This window comes from Danio aesculapii, chromosome 21 (genome assembly GCF_903798145.1).
Source record: "Danio aesculapii chromosome 21, fDanAes4.1, whole genome shotgun sequence".
NCBI classification, from domain to species: domain Eukaryota; kingdom Metazoa; phylum Chordata; class Actinopteri; order Cypriniformes; family Danionidae; genus Danio; species Danio aesculapii.
In genome coordinates this window covers 22529269-22557216 of record NC_079455.1, presented here as the reverse complement: position 1 = coordinate 22557216, position 27948 = coordinate 22529269, and the positions used below count along the sequence as shown (strand labels likewise).

At 34.4% G+C, this 27948-nt stretch overlaps 1 protein-coding gene across 1 annotated transcript; it reads left to right on the top strand.

Annotated features, from left to right (window-relative positions):
• Positions 1-15: 15 nt before the first annotated feature.
• On the top strand, positions 16-21852 carry htr3a (5-hydroxytryptamine (serotonin) receptor 3A). Its single transcript, XM_056447174.1, has 9 exons — positions 16-100; positions 534-697; positions 785-829; positions 5645-5754; positions 5859-6028; positions 7577-7737; positions 10409-10619; positions 15339-15569; positions 21091-21852. The coding sequence occupies exons 1-9, from the start codon at positions 34-36 to the stop codon at positions 21378-21380; spliced, it is 1449 nt and encodes a 482-aa protein (XP_056303149.1). The 5' UTR covers positions 16-33; the 3' UTR covers positions 21381-21852.
• Positions 21853-27948: the final 6096 nt, after the last annotated feature.

The window sequence follows — 27948 nt, the reverse complement described above, 5'->3', positions numbered from 1 at the left end:
CAGTTATAGAGCAACTGCGAATCGCTCAGCACAATGAGAAGTTCAGCACTCTGGACAGCTCTCTGCATTTGTATGTATGGCACAGTGGTGAATTGCTCAGGTAAGTTTTCTTGTACTTGCTTTTTTTGACACGTTTAACAAACAGTTCGCGTTTGAGGCTTAAAACAATTGATTACAGCACTTTCGCATTGAAATATCTATTTGATTACTGAAATCTTGTAGCTCAAAACTTATTGTGGTTAGCTATTCGATTTTGAAGACCCAAAATGTTCTTTCTACAGTAGGTATCTCGGCAGAAAATGATGACAATCATTTAATTAATGCCAATCCTATATTGCTATTGTGTTATAAAGAAATTAATGTAAACAAAAAAAATGTAAACAAATAGCATTTTGGACAGTTCTTATTGTTTGACTTGACAGATTTTGATACACTATCAGTCAATAACATTAATTGATCTGGATTAATGTATCAATGATAGCACTGAATGTTCAATTCTGAAGTGAAAGTGACAATGGTTTATCTTGGTGTAGTGAAGAAGCTTGGCAATAACACTGGGCGTTTCGCCAATGCCACTCTGGTTCGGCTAAATGAGTTTTTAAGTGCCGGATATAAAAAAGGAGTTCGACCTGTGCGCGACTGGAGGCAGTCAACGACGGTGGCAATTGACCTTATGGTTTATGCCATTCTCAATGTGGTGGGTTGAGGTCTATTTGATATGTTAATTAATTTGTTGTTGGTTTTAAAGTTCATTTTTCTGAATGTCCTTTTGTGTGCCCCACAGGACGAGAAGAACCAGGTTTTGACAACATATGTGTGGTACAGACAGGTACGTTAGTGGAAAATACTTTATTTATCTGTATTTTTCAACAAATAAAACCAAACAAACATGGTTTATTATTCTAACCATACTATAGTTTAACAACAGTATTTATAGCGAATTTGCCCTAAAACATGGTTACTACACTTTTATTAATCCATTCATGATGAAAATAAAAATTAAAAATAAATCATCATGCAATTTGTAATAGTTTTAATAGAAATGATATTGTTTTTTATGAAAACTGTATTGACCCTGTGGGTTTGTACTGGTATTTTTATCCTTTTATTTGGTGGTACAACACTGAATCTTAATGACCCCAAAACATTAAAACGTACTGGATTTATTGGTTCAAATGTGATACCATAAAACCATAATAACCCATAAAAAACTTCTGTGATTTTTTTCAAAAGGGATGATACGTTTTTCATAAGGGTTGTTTATATTACTGTTTCACACTCTGTAAGTAACACAATTGAATCAAACATGTGTAGCACTAAACTTGCAAAACCACGCTCGAATCTTAGATTGGTTTAATGCAATAAATATGAACAAAAACCTAACGTTTTAATGTTTAATGTTGTTTAGGACTTGCTTAAAGCTAGAAGCCTTCATGGAGTTGGTATTTGTTTAATGGTTATTAGAATTGTTCTGGTTATAATGGAAACTGTAATGGTGCCTATGGGTTAAAACCACAAACTCCTAATGGAATATGCACCCAAAACACACTAGAAAGCATGGAACGTATGGAACACTAGTGTTAATGGTTAAAGATTGATGATTTGTATTTTTTTTTTAGCTATTTTTAATGGAAACTAACTGTGGTTATTTCGGTTGGATGTTTTTTCAGTGTAGTCTGATTATCTCTATGAAAATTTAATATTTTAGTGCATCAAAAACAAACAATCAAAAACAGACAATTAATTTTACAGAAGATACTTTTAGACAGGGTTTCTGCAGGTTTAAGACCCTTTTAAGACTATTATGAATAAAATGTTATACTAACACAGGGATAGACATGATTGATTGAACGATTATGAAATGAAATTATTATTTCTAATTCAGTCGGTAGCCACAAAAAAAGTAGTTAATCTTAGCGACATATTTTAATGTGTCAAAACAAGAAAACTCTAGTTGTATACAATTTTTTCAACTTAATATTTCTTTTTTTTTTCAATGACAAGTTTAACATAGTTAAAAGTTATATGTATATCAAAAATATACATATGTTGGCTTTTAGTGTAAATTGATAGAGCATAATCATGTAAAGTGATATGTTGCTCTGTTATTATTATTGATTGATTGATTGATTGATTTTATTTGACAATTCTAACAAAACTATACAAACAAGTCCAGTTAGATCAATTCATACATTATTTCAAAAACTGTCGAGGATAAAGTACACAAAAAAGCCACAGGCTTATTTCCATTGTGGTCCTCGATATTTTTTAAAATTAACGAGCAAATCATAAATGGAATGCAAACATCATCAGCTCAGCAACTCAGCACAATAAAATCCTCAACATCAACTATTAAACAACCACTTTTTAATTTCCCTTTTAAAATCACTCTCAATTTCAATCTCTTTAAAAATCGTGGGCAAAGCATTCCAAACAGCAGAGCTAGTACACAAAAAAGAATTTCTACCTGATTCACTCTTAAATCTATATGGATAAATATCCCTGCTACGTGCTCTTGTAGAATGACAATGTACCTCACTAACTAAAACGTAATAATTGAGAAAATATTTTGGGACCATTTTAAAAATTTTACCCTATTCTCAACTTTTAAAATATTACTTTGGCTATAATGTTCATTATTTAAATGTGTCAGTGGAGGTACTTTCATAACAATTCTACACAACTTATTTTGGGCCGTCTGCAATTTATTTTTCATTTTTTTAGAACTACCGCTGTACCAAAAAGCTGTAGCATAGTCAAAGTATGGCTGCACTAATGCACTTGCAAAATTTTTTAAAGTTTGGGTATCTAGGAGCTCTGCCTGTCTTGCTAAAAACCTAATTCTAGAACAAGTTTTTGAATGGACTACAACAGCCATCTTTTCACCTGTCAAATTACTATCTAAAACACAACCCAAATATTTCACTTCCTGTTTTGGAGTAATAATTTGATCCCCTACTTTTATCTCTGACCCGACACATTTTCTTAGTTTCGCAGCTGAACCAAATAAAATAAATTCAGTTTTACCCAAATGTAAGGACAATTTATTAAGGCAAAACCATTCAGAGACTTCCTCAATTTGTTTACTCATTTCATTTTCAATAAATTCCCTCCTCTCATGAGACACTATTATTGCTGCATCATCCGCATATAACAAAAGCTTATTTGAACAAGCCATTTTCAAATCATTAATATATATTTAAAAAAAGCAACGTACCTAAAACACTGCCTTGTGGAACCCCATAAGCGACGGGCGAATAATCTGATAACACTCCATTTAAATCTATTAATTGACTTCTGTTTTCAAGGTAAGATTTTATCCATTTACAGGCCATATTACCAAAACCCATTGCTTTTACTTTTAGAAGCAATATCCTGTGGTCAACTGTATCAAATGCTTTTTGTAGGTCTAACAAAACCATCCCACTTAACTTCCCTTTATCCATTTCTCTCTTTATATAATCAGTTAAATATAAAATTGTTGAGTCAGTAGAATGATTTTTCCTAAAACCCGATTGAAACTCATACAATATGTCCTTTTTAAAAAGTAATCTTCAATCTGCTCATAAATAATTTTCTCCATCACTTTAGACAAAGAACTCAAAATTGATACTGGCCTATAATTACTAACATCAAATCTACAACCTTTCTCAAAAAGAGGAATCACTCTTGCTTGTTTGAGCTCCTCCGGAACTTTACCTTGACAAATAGAAAGATTAATAATATGTGTAACCATTGGTGAGATAAATTTCGCAGAGTCTTTAAGGAACTGCACTGGAATATTATTTAACCCTGTTGCTCTACTATTTTTTAGTGTTTTTAATTTCTTAAATATATTCCCCTCATCTACTTTATTAAACACAAAGCTTTCAAAATTAAAACCACACTTGGCATAATACTCTGTAAATAAATCATCATTAAAAATACAATTTTGTACTGGGAGCTTTTTCACCAATTTCTCTGCCACAGTTATAAAAAATCTATTAAAATAATTAGCAACCTTTAACTGATCCGACATCAATTTTCCATCTACCATAAGGTTAATACTTGAACAATTTGTTTTAGACTTTTTTTGAGGCCCTAAATCATTTAATAATCTCCATAATTTTTGAGAATCTTGCTTAGTTTCTTTTATCTTATCTTCAAAAAAATTGTTTTTAGCTTTTTTTTACCTCATCTTTTACTTAATTCCTTTTCTTTTTAAATTGCTCATAATAAAATAAATTGTTACTCTCTTTTTTAAACATTTTAAAACTATCATTACGCTCCTTAATTGCTTTTAAAATACTATCCTTCATCCAAGGTTCAGTCCTTTGCTTAATTCTTAATTTTTTTAAAGGTGCAACTTTATCCAAAACTCTTAAAAAATTTGTCTTGAACCTAGCCCAGGCCCTTATGAGGAATTGAGTTTTTGTTATTAGTTTTCCTTCCATGATTAGGGAATTTAATTTAGAAAAATTGCTGTAAAAATGTCGAACAGCTATTGTAAATTGTATCTCTTTGCAACAAAAAAAAAAACTTAAATATCAAAAAAAAAAAAAAAAAGCTTTTATTGAGATGGATTGTTGGTTAAATGGGTTTCCTCCTGATTGGGTTGCTTTACTTGGACAGAGGAAAATAAAGACCTGTTTAAAATTATTTAAGACCTACAAGATAATATTTCAGTAAAATTAAAACTTTTTAAGGCCTAAAATTTAGTTTTTGAAATTTAAGACATTTTAAGACTCTGCGGGGACCCCGTTTATAACAAAAGCACCAGTAAATAGTCAATATCATCATTAGCTTCCCAAATGAGTGATTCTTATTAACTAATTTTATAGTGTATCAAAAACATAACACAATCAGTGTTGTCTGATACAGAACAATTAAAGGGTTATTATGTGTTTGTGTGTGTGTATATGGCAAAACTAATTTAACTTAAAGGGATATTTCAACCAATAATTTAAAATTACTCTCTATTCATTCATCCCAAACTTTTATAGTTTACGTTTTAGGTTGAGAACAGAAGAAGATATTTTAAAGAATGTTAGAAACCAATAACCATTGGCATCTGTAGTAGGAAAAAACTATGGAAGTCAATGGTTACTGCTATCAAACATTTTTCAAAATATATTCTTTATTGTTTAACAGAAGAAAGACACTCAGACAGGTTTTAAGCACTTGAAAGGCAAGTGAATAATGACAGAATTGTAAATTTTTGGGAAAACTCTCAAGCAAATTTACATTTTTTTTTAAACATTCCAGGTTCTGCTGGTTGCAATTCCCGAATTTTCGTTGCCAATTTTAAGCCAATTGTAATGGGTTGTTTTGTTTCAATTTCGAATTTTCCCAACCATCGCAGAGCCCGGGGGACCAGAGTACATGCTCCAGCTTGGCCGTCCCTGATCCAAATTGACTTTTCTTTTGAATGAATCATAGACATAAATACTAAACACAGTCATTTTTGCTTATTTTAGTTATTTTTTGTAAAAAACAATTACAAACACAAATTACAACACAACCAGTATATATAGCCCAATTTACAACTTATTACTTTGCATGGCCCCAAATTAAACAAAAACAATTACTTATGTTGTACTTAAAATAAAGAAGATTTACTCACGGTGTGTACTTTTTGTACTTGACATTGAACTCTCTTCAAAAGCAATGGACAGATGAGTTCCTTATGTGGGATCCTGAAGAATTTGATGAAGTCAAAAAAATTTCCATTCCGACTGCCAACATCTGGATTCCAGATATCCTCATCAATGAATTGTGAGTAAACTTGACCTAAAAAAAGAGAAGACTGACACATTAATGATGCATTTGCTGCTCTATTACTACTTAAAATGTAACTTTTTTCTTTCTGTCCTCTTCAGTGTGGATGTAGGAAAGTCTCCAGATATTCCTTATGTCTATGTAGGCCATGATGGACTTGTTAGCAACTACAAGCCTATCCAAGTAGTGACCGCCTGCTCCCTCAACATTTACAACTTTCCTTATGATGTCCAAAAATGTAGCTTGACTTTCCAGAGCTGGCTGCACACAAGTAAGGAACCACATTAGAATATTTCAGAGTCATCAGTGACAAAATGTAAATGTTTAAAATTTTTTCAAGAGATGTGATCTTCAAACATTTTTATAATGCCTCGTGAAAGCTAATTAAAGCAAGACACTACAGGTTTTTAAAAAATGTTTTTAATGAACTTGTTAGTTTTTAGATTTTGAGCTATTTGGTTATCCATATGATGTCTTTTTCAGTTAATGTAAGGAAACCATCCAACACACACTTTTAAGAGTTTATTTTGCTAAACTTTGTACGTTTTTGTCAGTAGATTTCCATTACAATACATTGAAACGAAACAAAACTAAACTAATCGAAACTAAACTAAAGGAAACTAATTGAAACTAAACTAAACTAAACCAAATTAAACTAAACTAATTGAAATGAAACTAAACAAAACTAAACTAATCAAAACTAAACTAAACTAATCGAAACTAAACTAAACGAAACTAACTGAAACTAAACTAATCTAAACCAAATTAAACTAAACTAATTGAAATGAAACTAAATGAAACTAAACTAATCAAAACTAAACTAAACTAATTGAAATGAAACTAAACCAAATCAAAGCAAAGCAAACTAACCGAAATGAAGCTAAGCGAAACTAAACTAAACCAAACTAATCGAAATGAAACTAAACAAAACTAAACTAATCAAAACTAAACTAAACCAAATCAAAACTAAACTAAACCAAATCAAAGCAAACTAACTGAAATTAAGCGAAACGAAACTAAACTAATCGAAACTAAACTAAACTAATCGAAACTAAATTAAACTAAACTAACTGAAATTAAACTTAACCAAATCAAAGCAAACTGAACGAAATTAAGTGAAACGAAACGAAACTAAACTAAACTAATCAAAACTAAACTAAACTAAACCAAATCAAACCGAACTAACGGAAATTAAATGAAATGAAACTAAGCTAAGCGAAACTAATCGAAACTAAGCTTAACTAATCGAAACTAAATTAAACTAAACTAATTGAAACTAACTAAACCAAATCAAAGCAAACTGACCGAAATTAAGTGAAACGAAACTAAACTAAACTAAAGTAAACTAATCGAAACTAAACTAAACCAAAACCCAAAACCAAACCAAACTAATCGAAATGAAACTAAACGAAACTAAACTAATCAAAACTAAACTAAACTAATCGAAACTAAACTAAACCAAATCAAACTGAACTAACGGAAATGAAACGAAATGAAACTAAGCTAAGCGAAACTAATCGAAACTAAGCTAAACTAAATGAAACTAATCGAAACTAAAATCAAACTAATTGAAATGAAACTAAACGGAACGATAATAAAACAGCAAATATTAAGTTTGCTTCATATTGTACATGTAAGCACTGGCTGTCAGATAGTATACAATTTTTGTCTGCAACCTTTAGCGGATTTATCAGTCATTAATTTACCCTTATTCTGGAAATGCATTATCGGAGAAATGATTCAAGTATACGAAAAGAAAAAAAAGTGTCTTTTTCTTAAAGCCACACGAACTGACCTTTAACCTTCTCTCATCTCGTAGCTAAAGACATCAACATCACACTAATGAGAAGCCCCGAGGCTGTCAAGACAGACAAGAGTGTGTTCATGAACCAGGGAGAATGGGAGCTGCTTCACGTTCTCTCCACATACAACGCGTTCAGCGTTGATAATGATGATTACTACGCCGAAATGAAGTTCCATGTGAGTAGCAGAATAATACCAAATTAAGCCATGTGGCTCACCATAGTATTTGCATTTGGAATATTTTAAGGACACATATAAAAGCAAGACAGGCAGAAGCTCATATTAAACGACTGCATTAGATTTGTTTTGTTGAAAAAAAATAAGAGTACAATGTTTGCTTAATTTGATAAAGTTAAAATCTCTTCAGAATATCTAATAATATTTTGTAATTTAGGTTGTTTTTGCAGTAAATGATGACTGTTGGTCAAAATAACAAATGCTTTCATTTGGCTGTAATTGAACATTTTTGCATTGTATTGTGTTGGAGTGATGATGATGATAATAATAATAATAATAATAATAATAATACAAAAATACACTAAAATAATACAAATATTTAAATAAAATACAAATACTTGAAGGAACAAATTGTTTAAATGTAAACATAAATGTAAAATAAAGCAGATTATTGGGATATATTGTAGTTTTTATTATTATATTATTATTATTATTATTATTATTTTGTGTATTTGTCATTTGACTTATTTTTCCTTTTTATTAGTTTTTGTTTAATAAGTATAAAAAACTATAAATTACTTTCTGCCTCTCCTGATGCCTCTCATTTGATTTCCCATTTCATAGACGTTTTTAATGATGAGTTTGACATATCTACCTTGTATTTGAAAGATTCCTGGGAGAAAGATTTACAGTAGGCATTCAAATTACCAATGAGGACTGGAAAAAGTCTAACTCAAGGCACCAACTAATCCAATATAAAATAGAACATCGGCTTCATTATTCTCGGGTTAAGCTTAATAAATTCTACCCCTCCATCTCCTCTAAATGTAACAAATGTGACTCCATAGGACAACTTTTTGAGTTTTGGAGTGAAATTTTCAGCTTATTTTTGTATCCTCGCCCCTGATCCAGCAATCGCTGTTTTTTTTTATTAGTCTGACTTGGGCTCAGTCATCAAATTAAAAAGCTATCAAATATGGAATGGTGATAGCTAAAAAAATTATTCTTTGAAAATGTTCATTAAAAGGGCGTAACGGTGGCACAGGGGGTAGCACGATCACCTCACAGCAAGAAGGTTGCTGGTTCGAGCCCTGCCTGATTCCGTTGGTATTTCCGTGTGTAGTTTGCATGTTCTCAAAGCGTTCGTGTAGGTTTCCTCTGGGTGATCCGGTTTCCCTCAGTTCATAGACATGCGCTATAGGTGAATTGAATAAACTAAATTGGCCGTGATGTATGTGTGTGAATGCAAGAGTGTATGGGTGTTTCCCAGTGTTGGGTTGCGGCTGGAAGAGCATCTGCATTGTAAAACATATGCTGGATAAGCTGGTGGTTCATTCCACTGTGGCGACCCCTGATTAATAAAGGGACTAAGCCGAAAAGAAAATGAATGAATAAATGTTAATTAAAAATAACTGTTTGCTATGAACATATTTAACTCTTTAACCCCATTTTTGTTCAGTAAAATGAATCTTATCTAGTTTTAATAACATTTTTTTCTTTAGTATTTTGAGAGCATTTTGTGGTAATAACATTTATGCCATAATATAGTAACAAAAGTAACAATAAAGATATGTATCACACATTAGAAAAGATTTCATTTCAAATAAACATGGTTATTTTGAACTTCACAGCTGTTTACACCAAAAATTTAAGCCAGAAAACATTGATAATACTAAAAACTTTAATAAATGAGAAAAAATATAGCTGAATATACAGTTGAAATCAGAATTATCAAACCCCCTTTTTTCTTTTTTAAATATTTCCCAAATGATGTTTAACAGAGCAAGGAAATTTTCACAGTATGTCTGATGATATTTTTTCTTCTGGAAAAAGTCCTATTTGTTTTATTTCAGCTAGAATAAATTTTTAATTTTTTAAAATTATTAGCCCTTTTAAGCTATATATTTCTCAATAGTCTGCAGAACAAACCATCATGATACAATAACTTGCCTAATTACCCTAACCTGCCTAGTTAACCTAATTAACCTAGTTAAGCCTTTTAAATGTCACTTTAAGCTGTATAAAAGTATACTTGAATACTGTCATCTTGGCAAAGAGAAAATAAATCAGTTATTAGAAATGAGTTATTAAAAATATAATGTTTAGAAACGTGTTGAAAAAAATCTTCTCTCTGTAAAACAGAAATTGGGGAAAAAAATAAACAGAGGGCTAATAATTCAGGGGGTTTAATAATTCTGACTTCAACTGTAACACACCAGTAAATCAGCATATCAGAATGATTTCTAAAGATTTATGTGACCTTTTTAGACAGGAAAAATTAAAATTTACTCAACAAAGCATTCATTTTAAAATACTATTTTTCAAGCAGCAAAGATGGCCCTCACTCAATCATTTATTAAGACAGCAGCAGATTTATTGCTGCATGAATCTCCATCTTTACTACTTGAATAGCACTGTGATTTGTATGTGATTAAAATACTATATGCCAAAATAGTACTGTAGATATTAGATGAAATATATGCATCTTTAAAAATCCATTAAGTTATATCACTGACCCCAAAAATGTTGATCTTCACTTCTACTGATCCCAAAACGTTGAGCACCACTAAATGCACATACAGTAGTCCAAATCTGGAAAATAGATAAAGAAAGTGAGAAATAACAACACATTAGTTCAACAACGAGAGCCGTCTGCTTCTTTTCTCCGCAGGTTGTGATCCGGCGCAGACCTCTTTTCTACACAGTCAACCTCCTGCTGCCCAGTGTGTTTCTGATGGTGATGGATATTGTTGGCTTCTACCTGCCGCCCGACAGCGGAGAGCGAGTGTCCTTCAAGATCACCCTGCTCCTGGGCTACTCTGTGTTCCTCATCATCGTCTCTGACACTCTGCCAGCCACTGCCATCGGGACTCCTCTCATCGGTAATGAGCGCTTTATCAGTTTCACGCAACATCACCTGATGTGTTTGCAAAGAAAATAAAAATCATTGATTGAGGGAGCTTTTTTACATGTGAGAGGTGATGTATAATTTAGTTATACCACTCTAAGGTGTGCATTTATTTTCATTTATGTAGTTCCAGACCGTTCTTTGTCACATTTTGGTTTCAAATCACTACACTTGAGGATTTGAGGTCATTCGCAGCCTACAATTCTCCAAAAATTTAACTTAAAAAATGTAACAATTAAAATAAATAAATAAATAAAATGGATTATATCAAAATATCATCTTTTTGTGAGATGTGTAATAAACTAGTCCTACACACAGGAGCAGTTTGAGGACAAAAACCAGACCATATTACTATTGTGTGCATTATATACTAATAATTCAGTTTAATGCTTGAAACCAAAGGCTTTAGTTTAGATGTGCAGGAAACTAGTACTACACAAAGAGGCAGTTTAGACAGCAATTTAAACAACCTGACGAATGTCTTCAAATGCAACATCTGGACAATGTCTTTAGGTTTGGTAATTAGTATAAGCACATTAATTCTGGTCTGGTCCATGGATTATAAAATAATGCACAACAGAGGTGTAATCTTCTGATAATTCAATGGCCTGTTTTTGGCTATATCATTCATTCATTTTCTTTTCGGCTTAGTCCCTTTATTAATCCGAGGTCGCCACAGCGGAATGAACCGCCAACTTATCCAGCATATGTTTTACGCAGCGGATGCCCTTCCAGCCGCAACCCATCCCTGGAAAATATCCATACACACTCACACTCATACACTACGGACAATTTAGCCTACCCAATTCACCTGTACTGCATGTCTTTGAACTGTGGGGGAAACCGGAGCACCCGGAGGAAACCCACGTGAACGCAGGGAGAACATGCAAACTCCATACAGAAACTCCAACTGACCCAGCTGAGGCTCGAACCAGCGACCTTCTTGCTGTGTGCTGTCAGCGCTACCTACCGCGCCACTGCATCGCCCCCATTGGCTTACTTAGTATAAGTTGCTCTCAACTGGCCATGTTTCTGATGTTGCTTCTGCACAAACAGAAAAAAAATCAGATAGCAAAAAAAGATTTCTTGAGCATTTCAAATGAAGATCAAGCCACATGTCCATTGATTTTCAGTGTGAAACCGCAGCTGTGAGGAAGCTTGTGCGGAAATACACTGTGCTGATTAATGGGAGTGATAAGGAGAGCAGCACTGAAACCTACAGAGGTCTCCAGTTCAAAACTAAAGCTTTCAAACACATTAAAGCCTAACCGTACGTTCACACCGAAAGCGGCGAGAGCGTCAAAGTAGCCATTCATTTTCAATGAGAGCCGGCGGCGATATGCATTTTTTATTTATTTTTTTTGCTGAGAGATCATGGGAGATATCAATTTTGATCTTGACAAAACACGTACAGGAAAATTAATTATGGGTTATACCGTAAAATACAAAAATACCAAGCCAGATATATTCAGAATAAGAATAATTTCATGACATATTTAAAGTCATTATTTAAGGATCACTCTTCTGCCCCAAAATTCTAATGGTTTCTCATGTTAAATCTTTATACTATTCGTCATACTACCAGGTTTTACCTATTTGTCAGCGATATTTTTAAATATCAAAAAAAAAAAAAAAAAGTAATATGAACTAACATATGTTCACAAACTACAGCGACCAGGAAGGTGATGGTGGGGGATAATGGGAGGGAGAAAATAAAACTGAGTTATAGGTAAATATATTTTTTAAGTTTTTGCGTTCCCTCGCAAAGATGTTTAGCATCATCACGCAAAGATGTTTGATAACAGAGGTGTCAAAGATCTATAATAAAAGCATTCGATTCCTTTAGTAACTGTTTGTGCTCATTTAAGAGAAAATTAGTGGTGTTTAAAATAAAATACGCAGGCTGGACATGTTTACATATTATTAAGTGTATTATTAAGGGTCTGCTTAAACACACACCCAAATCCCAAAGTGTCCTGCACTTTAGCTTCTCTTTAAATGCTGTGTACAGAAGCTGATGGGATATGAAGTGCGTCTGTCAGTCAGCGCTTACACATGCATTTACTGATTTAGCGGTTGCATAGGAAAAGCAACGATCGACGCACAGCTTTAAAGGAAAGAAAGTGAATGCAGAGCTTTTTATATTCATTTAAACATGCTTTCAAGTTTAAAATTAAGGGAGAAATGTGGGAAAATACTTAAATGGGATGACAGAAGGGTAAAATAAGGGAGATTTCTGGTAAAAACGGGATGGTTGATATGTATGAAGTGAACAGGAAGTGTTTGTGGAACAACAGTTTTGCGAGGGAACGCATAACATCTTTGCAAGATAATGCAAAACATTTTTTTTTTTCTCCCACCATCACATCCTTTCCGGGCCTCCGTAACAAAAACTACAAACAACGCATTATTAAATGATTAACTAAGTTACACGTTTTGTAATTTTGTGTTAGTTAATGTTAACTAATGTTAACAAGTGAATACTTATTGTAAAGTGTTTAATATTTAACAAGGGCAGTTGTTATACGTTTTTTTTTAATTACGCTGACCAAAAGTGACAGTCAAAATGACTGTTTTCTATTTCAAATAAATGTTCTTTTAAACATTCTACTTATCAAAGGTAATAGTTCAGGGATAATTCACCCAAAACTAAACATTCTGTCATCATTTACTAATCCTTCACTTCTCACAGACCTGTTTGAGTTTCTTTCTTCTGTTCGGCAGATAAGAGAAAACATTTTGAAAAAAGTTAGAAACCGGTCACCATTGACTTCCATCACATTTGTTTTTCCTACCAAAAAAAGTCAGTAATTACAGGTTTTAACATTTTTCAAATATCCCCTTTAAAAATAAACAATCTAATTAAGGTTGGGAATCACTTGAGTGTGATAAAATTGTGAGTAAATTTTCATTTCATTATCGCTTTAACCCTCAAATTAGCTTTTTAAAAGATTTCTGAAGGATCAAGTGACACTAATGCCAACTTCAGAATGCGTGGTTTTAGCCCCGCTCGCACAGGCAAATCGTTGCTCATTCACGCCAGTAACAATCACAAAGTGTGAAATATCAAAGACGCGATCTGAGAGAATCACCGATAAATCGCCTATCCATGTCCCTTCAAGCATGTGTTTGGTTGTGAGAGACGTAGTTTGTGGCAGTGTAAAGACGCTACCCCAGATAGTCATGCAGTGTGAAAACATTTGTGATGCGACTACTTTGAAAATCGTGCAGTCTGAACTCAGACTATAATGATGCTACCTGTACATCATTGAATCACAAAAATGAATACCATTTTAAAATCTAATACATTTTTTTAAATTGTTATAATATTTCCCTATCTGTCTGTACTGTATTTTTGATCATACAAATTCAACCTTAGTGAGAACAAAAACCTCCATTCATTCTAGGGATGTTCATTTCGGTTTTGCTAACCGATAACCACCGCTTGTTAACCGAATATTACCGGTTAATTGGTCAGATTAATATGAAATTATTACTTTAAAAAATTTCTATTTTGTGTCTGAAAAAATGTACAAAAGCATGCACACTCTTAACTGGTGCTCCAGCAAAACGCAAAGTGCAATTTATATATTCAAAAAGGCGGCAACACCAAAGCTCCAAAAATGCAAATTTATTAAATTAAAAAGACTGACACAAAGCGTGTAGCGTTTCGAGCACATGGCTTTTCATCAGACAGACATATTTCGGGTCTTCTTAAATATTGCATTTTAAAATACTGATTCATTTTAACATGCCAACAACAGCATACAGAACATCAGAACAACAGCACATCTTTAAGCACCTGCAGCGTTTCCAACAGCACAGAAAAACAGAATAAACTAAATATAAAGAATCAATAAATAAGCCTGCCCTAGATATTTTTGACTTAAATGACAAACTTAGATTACAAAATGAAAACACTGACTGAATCCATTTTTTATAACCGATCATTGGCTGTTTGTCCAATCATATGTTTTTTCCGTCAAATAAAAATAGGCTACCTCAAATTGATCGCTCCGTGGAAAATATGCATTTAATCAACAGGCCCTCCCCCCTCTGCTTTCATTTGATTAAAGAATGAAAAAGATGTGACTGACAAAACATACTTTTTCCGCTCAGAGCTGACTTTTTTTCAACTGCGACCACTAATTGCGCAACAGCAAAAACGCGAGGCGCACAGGCATGCAAAATGCTCGCGGCCGTTAGAAAAGCATTCAATAGATGCCCCTCTCAACGCAAAAAGTGTGTTCGCTGTGATCGGCCCCGTATGCAGCCAAACTTAAAAAATATATGTAATAATATCTTTTAAAAATTTAACTGATATCATTGTTCGGTTAAAAATGCACGCTTTCGGTTAACGGTTAATCGGCTATTATGAGGATCCCTAATTCATTCATTTATTCATTTTCTTTTCACCTTAGTCCCTTTATTAATTAGTGGTCGCCACAACGGAATGAACCACCAACTTATCCAGCATATGTTTTACACAGCGGATGCCCTTCCAGCTGCAACCCAACACTGTGAAAACCTCCGTATAAGAAGAAGCAACGAACTCTTCTGCATTAAATTTTAAAACCTTACAGATTTGATTTACAAAGAACAACACAACAATCACAGACCAAATATTTTGGCCAAGTAAAGGCATGTTTTTCTCAGAAAGTGTGTGTGTGTGTGTGTGTGTTTTGGAGTGCAGGTGTGTACTTTGTGGTCTGCATGGCGCTGCTGGTCATCAGTCTGACCGAGTCGGTGTTGATCGTGAGGCTGGTGCACAAGCAGGATCTGCAGTCCCGGGTGCCGCAGTGGGTCAAACACCTGGTGCTGGAGAAGGCCACAGTCCTGCTCTGCATTCGCAACAAGAAGATCTGCTCGCTCCGCTCACAGGAGTCCGACCTGCCGCTCTATAAAGAAAACAACATGAACACTGGTAACTGAAACTCTCCTTAAAGGTACAGTTCACCCACCCCCCCAAAAAACCCAATTCTCTTATTAATGACTCACCTTCATTTCGTTCAAATCCTGTAAGCCCTAGGTTCATCTTCAGAACACAAATTAAGATTAAGATATTTTGGAAAATTTGAGAGCTTTCTAGCCCTCGATACACAGCAATGTTCAAACAAAGCCCCCAAAGGTACCAAGAAGATCATCAAAACAGTTCACTTGTCATCAGTGGTTCAAAGGTATCTGAAGCTAAGAGATATTTGAAGCTACGAGAATACTTGTGTGCACAAAAATAATGAATTTATTCAACAGGTAATCATCAGTTTAGGAAATGTGCGAGAAGCTGTGCACTGTATGTGTGATCAATCACTGTATGCTTAATCGTGTTCCTGACATACAGTATAACCCAGATGCCCACAAAAAGAAGAACTGTAATGATTATGACCTAATTTTATGTTTGTTTGGACTGTTTTGACAATATCATCCACCTCTTTTTATGCACATTTTGAAATATTGTATAAAAATGCTTAATGGAAACAGCAAGAACCGCACACATTTCGGAAATGCACATACAAAAACATATGAGCACAACTGAGTAATATAAACATTTTATTCGATAAGAATAAAATATTCATAAACTATTTACAGAATAAATTTTAGCTTCAAAATTCAGAATTAAAAACAACACAGACTCGTAAAACAACACAGAAAATGTAGTCCTATATATGTTTCTGAAGATCGCGAATTATGTAGCCAGAAGTATGTATGGCTGCATTTAATTTTAAAACGAACCCTACGAGAAGGTATGACACCGGTCCTTTTCGCGCTCACCAGCTGACCGCTTACCTCCGTATGGATGGCTTTCCCGCTATTACCAGTTTGTCCAGTAGCTCGACATGAACGTAAGTAGACTTTAGATGCAGAGAGGAATTGACCACGACGACGGAGTTCGAGTCTGGTGAAGAACGGTTCCAGAAAATGGGTAAGACAAAATCAGAATCCAAAAAAGAAAAATAAACAAGTAAATAACATGGTCAGAATGTGGTAAAATCTGAAAATGTGGTAAAAGTCAGGTGAGGGCTTTTCTTTTTCTAGATTGCTTTTTAAAATTGTCGATTGGGTTTATAGAAGTGGGTGGGCGGGTCAATCGGTGCTTTTGAAAATACTGTTGGTTGGGTTTAGGGCAGGAGGAGGGTGGGTCAGTTGATCGGTCAGTCAGTCATTCAGTCAGTCAAACAGCCAGTCAGTCGACAGCGGGCTCTGATGGATTTACGTGAGAACAGCAGGCGCGAATGGCACTCGTAAGAGAAATTTGAGATCTCACAAAGCGTACACAGTGGCCTCTGGTGGATTCACCAAAACAAAAACAGCAAAAAAAAAAAAAATGCAGCTCCTAGGACATATTTGGCGCTCTCCAGAAATGTATATAGAAGTACGTTTTCAGAATAAGCCTGGGTTGATTAAAAAAGTCATGTGATTTTGTTTTAACAGGATATGCGATAAGAGAAATGGGCAAGACAACATTATTGGCCAAACCAGGGGACCGACTTACTTGCACAACATCTAAAATGTTGTTTTGGTCATTTTAAAATACGTTAGCCAAAGTCTGTCAAAGTAGTTCTGTTTTATTTCCTCAATTGAGCAGCTGCACGTCTCCAAAAGCCACTTTGCATTTTGTCTTCGTATTCTGAGTAAAACTGAGTAATGACTTTGCTGTTTTAACTTGTTGGATGGAAACGGTGCTTTAATTGCAAAGTTTTATGCTACATTCCAGTTTTGCGCATACTGTAAGTCTATATTGCGTCTTTGGATAGAAACAGCTAATGTTCTTGGTACCTTTCTGGGCTTTTAGCCTTTTAGCACTGCTGATGTTTATTTTATGAAAATAAAATAACTTAATTTGAGTTCTGAAAATGAATGAAGGTCTTACAGGCTTAGAAAGACACGATAGTGAGTAATTCATGACAGAATTGGCATTTTTGGGTGAACTATCACTTTAAACATCCCCGTCAAACCCTCAAGCAACTTTTTCCATTTTCTAAATCTGGGATTCTAAATGGGGGTAAATTTATTTTAAATATTTATACTTTGTACTATCCTTTAAACCAGTAGGTTTTACTCACTTGTCGGCAATACAGAGTTTCAAAGAGCTTCATTCAGCTTTGAATCACATAAATAAATTAGATTGGACTAATTTTGACTTATTACATTTGGCAAATTACATTTAACAAATTTGACTTGTGATACAGCCTAGTGTGATTATCAAATCAAGGGTAGCAATTTTATCAAATAAGTATACAGTCTGTTTCACTTTGAGGTTTAGCGTGAAGAGAGCTAATACGTAGCAGCTTACATTGTCAATCTGCTACTGCATTGTGGGAATGTAATGTGCGTTCAGTTCATAGTCACAAATTTTGCAACAGGTGTTATTACAAACTTTCAAGACAAAAATTTATAGCATTTTATCAGCATTCTGTTAAAGTAAAAGTCAGAGATTTGAACATTTGATTATGGTCATTTTAAGAAATAAAGAATTGTGTTGTAATTCGCAGTATTAAAAAATTACAAGCGATTAAGATAAAATAGTTCAATATTTCAATAATCAAGCTGATTAAATGAGTTTTTATATAATTTCAGTTAAAAGTAACGACTTGTTTACTTTTTGTAGTGTTTTATAGTTAGTGAACTATGGAATGTTGTAATTTGTGTATAATATGTTGATTAACTCTTGATTTTAATGCATAAATTATTGACATTTAAAATCTCAGGGGTGATTAAGGTAAATGCTGTATTATGTACAATATGTTTATCTGAAAAACAAGGGAACCCTTGCACTAAATGATAACAAAAAAATTATTATCATAATGAATTTCCATTGTGTTTTTAGTAGATTTAAATGCAACCTCACAGAAATATTGATCGATTCTATGACAAAAACTTCAAAGAAACACTTTACATTTTTTGGAAATAGGTTTTATTTTACAAGTCACCTATGATTAAACTATAGATAAAAAAAATCCTGGTCTGCTGAGAGCACTATTAACTTAGCTTATCATAAGCCATTAAATTAGATTATACTATTAGACCATCAGTATCTAAAGGTAATTAGACTATTATCTTAAGACCAGGGGTGCCCAAGCTTTTTCGTATGAAGGGCAAAAAATCAAATATCATTAGGAGCCGTGGGCTTAAGATAAATATACCAAATTATTTTACATTAAAGTTGCCTTGGGTAATTTCCTAATTTATTTCATAATATTTAAAAATAAATAGAAAACATCTACAGTAGCTAGCTCTCTCTAACTCTCACATGGTCGCCCACTGAAGCTAAGCAGGGCTGTAGGGGGCGCTCAACCTGGCATCCTGTCCAAATTTGCCCAATAGCCTCTGTCCATCATGGCCTCCTAACCATCCCTGTCACTCTGTCTCCTCTCCATCAATTAGTTGGTGTGTGGTGTGTGATCTGGCATAATATGGCTGCCGTCACATCATCCAGGTGGATGCTGCACATTTTTGCTACACAAAAAACTGTAAAGTGCTTTGAGTGTCCAGAAAGGCGCCATATAAATGTAAGGAATTATTATCATTATTACCTTGATTTGCTCACTAAAGTCTCTGCATTGCCCTCTAACCGTTGGGTACATTTAAAAATAAACTACAGCATTTAAGTTGAAACATTTAATTTCAGTTAGCTTTTTTGTAGCTTAATAAAACAAATAAAAGGTTACATTAAATTTAAAATCACAATACCTAAACCATCCCCATCATTCTCCCTCTCTTCTCAGATTGGATGGTGGGCCAAATCAAAGGTTACCATGAGCCAACTTTGGGCCCTAGTTTGGGCATCTCTGTATTTGACTATTAGCATTTTAAAGCACTATTTAAAGACCGACATTATGACCATGCACTAAAACTGACAGAAATTCAAAAGTTAAAAAAATGATTTTAATAAATTTATATTTAATAAAGTGTTTTTAAATTTTTTTTGAGTGAGATGCTAATGGTCTAATCCAATTCAATGATTTATGCTAAGCTAAGCTAAAAGTGCTCCCGCAAGACTGGGAGACGGGCTGAATGGATTCAAAAATGATAAAACTCAACTGTTTAACTCTATGGCAGTTGTAAATTGAGCCTATTTCCAAAAAATGTGGAACATTCCTTTATCATCCATGGAACCTTTTTATTCCAAAAAAGTTCTTTACATTGAATTATTAAAATGTTCTTTATACCATGGAAAAATATTATTCTGGGAACCAAAAATCTTTTTTATTTAATGACTGTTCTCAGAATGTGATATTTTTAAGAGTGTTGAAATTTTCAAAGAGGGCAGAGCTTAAAGGTGCAGTATGTATGTTTGACTTCCAGCCCAACTAGGTATTGCATTCCTGGATAAAAACAAACGCAAGTGCAGGTTGCCAGATTGAGGACCAAAAGGAGCGAGTATAACGATCGAGCCTAAATGTTGATTTAAACCGTGGTCTAAAAGCAGCGGCACGAGATAGAAGGAATATTTTCCATTTTAAAAGCAGTTTTTGTTCTTACCAACACTTCAAATTGATTTATTAGAAACGACTTTATTTCTTGCAGCTGAACAGCAAGTTACACTGACAATGATCACCTCAGGTACACCTCATGTGCTTTATTCAGTGCTGAACGTTAACAATGTGAGTCTGAATGCCATTTTACATAACATTTATTGCCATACTACTGAAAGCAGCAGCAGATAGCTTTCCTCAGATCTTGAAAATAAAATAAACCGTTTGAAATTGAATTGAACTGTGAAATAATGCAAACCCTCACATATCAGTGATTCAGCACGTCCATTTAATAATGTTAAAGAGGTTTAATATGTGTTAATTAGATTGTAAACTTTACCATTTCGTGAGTGAGTGCATATTCTGTGCTTCTGAATGACTGTATTTAAATTTCTGTCGTGATTCGTCTGGTGCAAACAGCCAAATTGCTTATGACTGCAAATCTCATAATGTAGCGTGTTGTTGGGACACAGGGTTATAATATAACCTGCTCACCTAATGTTTACGCTCGTAATATTTATATTAATTGCTAATTAATAACCTCATGTCGAACTCAGAATCTGCATCTCATTTCAGAGTCTGCTACTGTCAACCGGAGGTCACATTTCCGTCACATACGCATGTTTTGAGAGCCTTCATGACTGAATGAATGAAATACGCTGTTTTTCATCAAGGCAACCCGGGTGCTGAAATATAATAGGCTAAACTGGCAGTGGGCAGGTTAAAATAACCAAAACAAAGACAGACATTCCAGCACGTCAAGCACATTTTCAACGCAGAATATCGGACTTTAGCATTGTTTTTCAGATAAACAAGAATGTTCACTTGGCATGTTTCTTAAATATCTGCAAACATATTATGGTATTTATATGCTTTAAATGAGTCAAAAACTTACATACAGCACTTTTAACAAAGCTGCTCTAATAAAGCCACTTTTGGCCAATCTTTGATTGTCACCTGGGACTCTTTCAGCCATTCACTGCAACCACCACAGCTGTGAGGGGTCCAGAGACTCCGGCAGAACCCTGGGTTTGGGGCTGTCGGCACATGAGTCTGGGCCTCCTGTCATGGACGGCATCCTCCGCGAGATCACCACCATCCGCCAGTTCCTGGAGAAGAAGGACGAGAGCCGTGAGATCGCAAAAGAGTGGCTGCAGGTGGGCTACGTGCTGGACATCCTGCTCTTCCGTGTATACCTGCTCACCGTTCTGGCCTACGGCATCACCCTGGGCTCGCTCTGGTCCATCTGGCAGAACGTCTGACCGCAGATCTGAAGGGAAGGCGCCGGTTTGGTCTTACTGCTTCAAGGAAACACAGCGTTTGATGTCGATTAAGTGCTGGTAATGTGATTGTTATCTGACGAGAGAATAACTTGAGCACCAGAGAGGAGAAATGTGCTTTCAGATTAAGAGTTATTACTTGTACACCACTTTTCTTACCAAATGAGAGCTGCTCTGTGACGTCTCTGAAATGAAGCGTATAAAATACTGGTATGATTGTTATATTGGAGTCTGTGTATATTCAGTACAACAACATGACTGCAAGTGTGTTATTTCTTTTATGTGACACACAGTATAAACAAGTCACAAATATTAGATTGCATTATGGGAAGCTATTTGGGGTATTTTTTTCTTAGGTAATGGAAGAACAAAAGGAGTAAAAAAAATCTGAAATATATACAGTAGATGCTATATGTTACTTTACTTTTAAAAAAGTGAGTAAAACTATTGTCTTAGAAGCAACAAGTTGACTTAAAAAAGTGAGTTGACACTTTAAGTTGACTTAATTTTTATAATTATGCACAATTAATTTACTTGATAATGTAAATAACAGGTTTACTCACTGTTTAAAGTAAACGTTTTAAAGTAACTTTTTCAACTAATTGCTTTTTACATAGTAAACAACTTATTATTATATCAATTTTTTCAGCAGTGTACTGTCCCTGAGTATTTTAAATTGATGGTCAGCCTTACATAATCAAGTACCAAGTTTTTATTATTATTATTTTACATATTATTGATTTACTTTTTTTTTTTTTTAAATGCTTCCTTGGTGACCACTAAATTATTTCAAAACCGTAAAATATCTTACTGAAGCTTATAAACGATAGTTTACATGAGACCAGGGGTTAGTGTTTTACATGTTTTAGATTCTATTAAGTTGCCTTTTTTGTTTTGATTACAGTGCTGTATTTATATTTTGTATGTACACATTATTTATGTGTAAAAAATTTATGTATTTATTTGTGCAAAAATATCATCTGTATCAATTTATTTTAATGCATTTTTATTCATTTAATAAAATTTTGCTAACTAATTTGAAATGTAACCATATTTTTGCATTTATTAATTTCTAATTGTCATAATTATTTATTTAATTATTTTAGTTCAATTTGTTTTTCAGTTAATTTTATCTATTTATTAAAAAAAAAACTGCGTTAAAATATTACTGCGTTAAATATGCAATATAAATGCTATTACACCAGATTACTTGAATAGCTTGTAAATAATTCACAATTTTAGACCGATTTGGGAGTTATTGTTGTAGGGGAGCATCTCTGCATAAAGTATAGGCTAATTGTAAAAATGACAAGGAAAGATATAAACAACAGTGAAAAGATTCAAATAAATAATGATTTATGGTTTTCTGTGGGGTCAAACATTATTTAAAAACAGAAATTAAATAATCACTGTATAATAATAATTATAATAATAACATCACTACAACTAATAATAAAAACAACAACAACATTGTATCATTTCAATGAGTAAATAATTATATGATGTACATTTAATCTTGGGGCGCCATAGTCATTGGTTCAAGTCTCGGCTGGACCAGTTGGCATTTCTGTGTCGAGTTTGCATGTTCTCCCTATGTTCGCGTGGGTTTCCTCCACAATCCAAAGACATGTGCTATAAGTGAATTGGGTAAGCTAAATTGTCCGTAGTGTACAAGTGTGTGAATGAGTGTATGGGTGTTTCCCAAAGCTAGGTTGCAGCTGGAAGGGCATCCGCTGCGTAAAACATATGCTGCAATAGTTGGTGGTTCATTCCACCGTGGCGACGTCAGAACTAGAGACTAAGCTGAAGAAAAATGCAATATCGATGCCGTGAAATGATATATTGTTCAGCCCCAATTCATTTATTAAATGGTTGATCATTTATTTTATTGATATTTATAATTTGTTGATTATTTTTAACTTATTTGCACATTTTGTATGCTTTATCAGTAAATATTCCTACCTTAATGCTCCCTTAAGGCCCTCAGTTTGAAAACTCCTGAACAAGGCCATGTTAACATATCTGTAAATGCTGAAAACAAATAATTAAAGACATAATCACTGAAACAACAACCCATCCTTAAGGTTCCAATGTTCTCCTGTAAATTCTCTGTGTGATACTACGAAAAAAAATGCTGTCTTGTTCTCCAAATGAGCACATTATTTGTATGTCTTGAGAAGATGTTTGAGTGTGTCTATATTGTGTTCCCTTCTCTTCCAGCCCAAGGCCGGCTGAGGATTAGTCGTTGCCTGTGACACTAAATGTACTAATTGTAAAGATTTTCACCTCACTGGGAATGCACTCAGCAGGCCTGGGGTGATTGGATAAATGCCATCGACACCCTACATAATTAAAGAAAAAAAAAATCAGTTAGACAGTAAATGGGAGCATTGATCCCAATACAATCAATGCGTCTACATCTCTCCATCCTGCTGCCTCTGCTATCCTCACCACAGTCCTGATTTAGTCAGATTGATGTTTTGATAGAATAAATGTCGTAGTATGATGATAATATGATTATAATTACACTTCCATAAGCTCTTGATGTTTGCGCTAGGCTCTGACCAGCAGAGGGCTTCTAAGGCCATGTAATGCATTTAAAGGGATAGTTCCACCAAAAATGAACATTTACTTACTATTTAATCTCCTTCAAGTGGTTATAAACCTTTATGAGCTTGTTTTTTATGTTGAACACAAAAGAATATATTTTGAAGAAAGCTAAAAACCTGTAACTTTTAGCATCCATAGTACGAAAAAACAAATGTGAATCAATGTTTTTCTTCAAAATATCTCCTTTTGTGTTCAATAGAAGAAAGAAACTCAAACAGGTTTGGAACAAGCGAGTAAACAATGACAGAATTTTCAGTTTTGTGTGAACTATCCCTTTAAGGCACTGCTCACGTATAAGGAGTTTCCCTGCTATCTGTGGTATTAAATACAGAAATGCACATAATCAGATTCTAGTGCCAGAGGAATTTTACTATCAACCAAGAATGCAATGTTGGCAGCCTTAAGTCGGCAGCATAATTCCTGAAGGCTGTTCGCAGTCATAACAACTGGCTTCAAGTGGCATTTGTGGGCCGTTTCTTGTTTTGCAAATTCATCTGCTGGAGGTCGAGCATTGGGCCCGTTTGCACCCGCAGGCACGGCTTAGCTGGAAACACAATCGAAGGGATTTGGGAAGAACACGTCCACCATTCAGTCCTTCACTGTCTAAACTTCCCTTGTCCATTAGATCATATCTGGGTCAAAGAGCAACTAAAGATGGGACGCCCTGTGCACGGCACAAAAGCTATTCACAGAGAGGGTCACAGGACCTTTCGGCGAAAAAACTGGTGGATTTTGGTGCCAGCAGAATCATTGTCGCCCCTTAATGATGCTGCTTCTCGTTCTAAGGCGAATATACAATCTGAACCCTGCTGTCTTTCTCAGACGATCATTAAAAAAATCTGTTTCATCTTAAGAGATAGAACTAATTAAAAGACTCATTAACTCGGCGCACCGAGGTAGCATTGTGTGCTTTATATGAGCCACATTATTTCCAAAGATAGTTAGATGGTGAAAAAAGGGATAAGGGTGTTTCATTAGACACTGTAAAGTTGCTGTCACATTAAGTGTCACACGATTCCGAATTGGTGTACAATCACATCTTTTTGGTAAGGAAATGGTCCATTGCCAGTAGTAACAGAAGTCACTTAAGACCATTTCACATCAAAGCTGCAAACTTAAATTCCATGTGAAATCAAAATTGACAATGTTTACTTAGCTTGCACACATTGTTATTCTTTAGGTGAATGATTAATCAGTTAATCCACTGAAAGAGATATTTAATCAAAGTCTGACCATTTGCTTAAGCATGGTGGTCCTTCTCTGATGATGTCAGTTTGACAAGTTCAGCCATAATAACCACGCCTAAACAAAATTTTTCTAATCAGCCAATCACATGGCAGCAACTCAAAGCATTTAGGCATGTAGACATGGTCAAGACAATATGCTGCAGTTCAAACCGAGCATCAGAATGGGGAAGAAAGGTGATTTAAGTGACTTTGAATGTGGCATGGTTGTTGGTGCCAGACGGGCTGGTCTGAGTATTTCAGAAACTGCTAATCTACTGAGATTTTCACGCACAACCATCTCTAGGGTTTACAGAGAATGGTCTGAAAAAGAGAAAATATCCAGTGAGCGGCAGTTCTGTGATCGCAAATGCCTTGTTGATGCCAGAGGTCACAGGAGAATGGCCAGACTGGTTTGAGCTGATAGAAAGGTAACAGTATCTCAAATAACCACTCGTCACAACCGAGGTATGGAGAAGAGCATCTCTGAATGCACAACATGTCGAGCCTTGTTGCTGACCATGTCCATCCCTTTATGACCACAGTATACCCATCTTCTGATGACTACTTCTAGCAGGATAACGCGCCATGTCATAAAGTGCGAATCATCTCCGACTGGTTTCTTGAACATGACAATGAGTTCACTGTACTCAAATGGCCTCCACTATCACCAGAACTCAACCCAATAGAGCACATTTGGGATGTGGTGGAACGGGAGATTCGAATTATGGATGTGCAGCCGACAAATCTGCAGCAACTGCGTGATGCTATCACGTGAATATAGACCAAAATCTCTAAGGAATATTTCCATTACCTTTTTGAATCTATGCCACGAAGGTTTAAGGCATTTCTGAAGGGAAAAGGGGGTCCATCTCGGTAGTAGTAAGGTGTACCTAAAAAAGTGGCCAGTGAGAGTTTATTATTGTAATTTTGAGACTATTTTTATACTATAATAGCATCATAATGCAAGTGCACTCTTCCAAAGAACACATAATATTTTATTCTTAAGAATATTTCATTTAATTGGTCATTTTAAAAATTTATTAATTAGGCATTGGAGTCAGAATATAAAAACAGATATCCTAAACAAATACATAATAATAATAATAATAATAATAATAATAATAATAATAATAATGATAATAAATGTTAATGTAAATAACTAGAACTAGAAATAAGTATCAGACCTATTTTCAGTCATCAGGCACCCACATGAAAATATACTATTGTAATTTATAGTAAATGCTATAATGTTTTTAACCATACTGACACTATAGAGAGGCTGTGCAATCAGCTACTGTAAAATGTGGTTAGAACAGTTTTTTTTAATGTATGGGCGATATATATTGCATTACCTAAAAATATTGAGGACATGTACACGTGTTGTGCGATAAGTGGATGTATAGATTATTGTGACAGGTCTAACCACACCCCTCCAATTGTTAGTTTGCTACAAAAAAACAATGCACTAAAAGACAGCTCCACCCCTACTCAATGTGAAATAAAAGGCTTAGCAACTTCCATTTCATGCAGACTTTAAACATGAGATACTTCTCTGTGGGAAACTTAAATGAAACTTAAACATTTGAGCAACTCTCTTTAAACTGCACTAAACCAGCAGTCTACTAAAAAAAATCTTTTCCTCGCATGCAAAACAAGAACTACAAAAGCTATCACAAGCAACCCTAAAACCAAGCAGCGCTATAGATGAGTTAAATACTAATGCACAATATGGAGAGACAACAATAACCTGGAGATACAACACAGTGGAGATCTCCTTAATGAAGGGATAATAAACGGATAGTTTACAAAAAAAAAAAAATAATAATTTTTCTGCAATTATTGGACTTTCTCCAAACCTGTTTGTTTTTCATATTTCTGTCAAAAACAAAAGATAATTTCAAAAATGTTGTAAACCTGTAATGATTTTCCATAGTAGGAAAAACATACTGTTGTACCAGGTTTCCAGCATTTTTCTAAATATCTTCTTTCGTTCAGCAGAACAAAATAGTCCAAACAGATTTGTAAAAAGTAAAAGGTGAGTAGACCTAAATGATGACAGAATTTTTGTTTTTGGTGAACTTTCGGGTATAGATACCAAGTTGATAAAAATGAAGCACAAACATAGCCTACATCTAATGAACGTTCGATAATGGATTATTTGTTGACAACCTTATTTTAAAATCATGCCCCGCCCTTGTTTTTCTGCCTAACCGGAAATGCAACCCATAATTTATGTGTGAAAAATGTTAAGATATCTGACTTTTCTCATAAACATTCAGTGTTCCTGTTTCTCAGAATTGCTGAAAAAAAAAAGAAAATGTAGAATGTAATGTAAATGTAGAATGCCAAAATGTATCAAGGCTTTATTTTTGTATTATTTTTGAAATGTATTCAATAGGCCTTCAAGAATTAAAATGTTAATTTGTGATCATCTCTCTATGCTCTCAATTAATAAACACGCAAAACTACTATGCTCAGATAACATGGCATTCATGACAGCAGTTTTGGTTGTGCGTGTAGGGCTACATGCTGTATCCCAACACTGGCAGATGTTTACAATAATTCAACATGATCATAACTCAAACACGTACACACGCGGGCGCGCGCGCACACAGTGTTAGACAGATACAATACCAGAGGGAGCATTAGCATAGCAGCGAATTGCCATTATTTGCTCAGATGGTTCCCGGCATTAACACACACAGAGCTCCATG

What these genes read in the sequence shown, in the direction of transcription:
- htr3a (XM_056447174.1), top strand. Translation starts at nt 34, where the DNA reads ATGAGAAGTTCAGCACTCTGGACAGCTCTCTGCATTTGTATGTATGGC. An exon ending in CCAGAGCTGGCTGCACACAA is followed by an intron (nt 6,029 to 7,576) that starts GTAAGGAACCAC and finishes CTCATCTCGTAG; the next exon opens with CTAAAGACATCAACATCACA. An exon ending in ACGCCGAAATGAAGTTCCAT is followed by an intron (nt 7,738 to 10,408) that starts GTGAGTAGCAGA and finishes TTTTCTCCGCAG; the next exon opens with GTTGTGATCCGGCGCAGACC.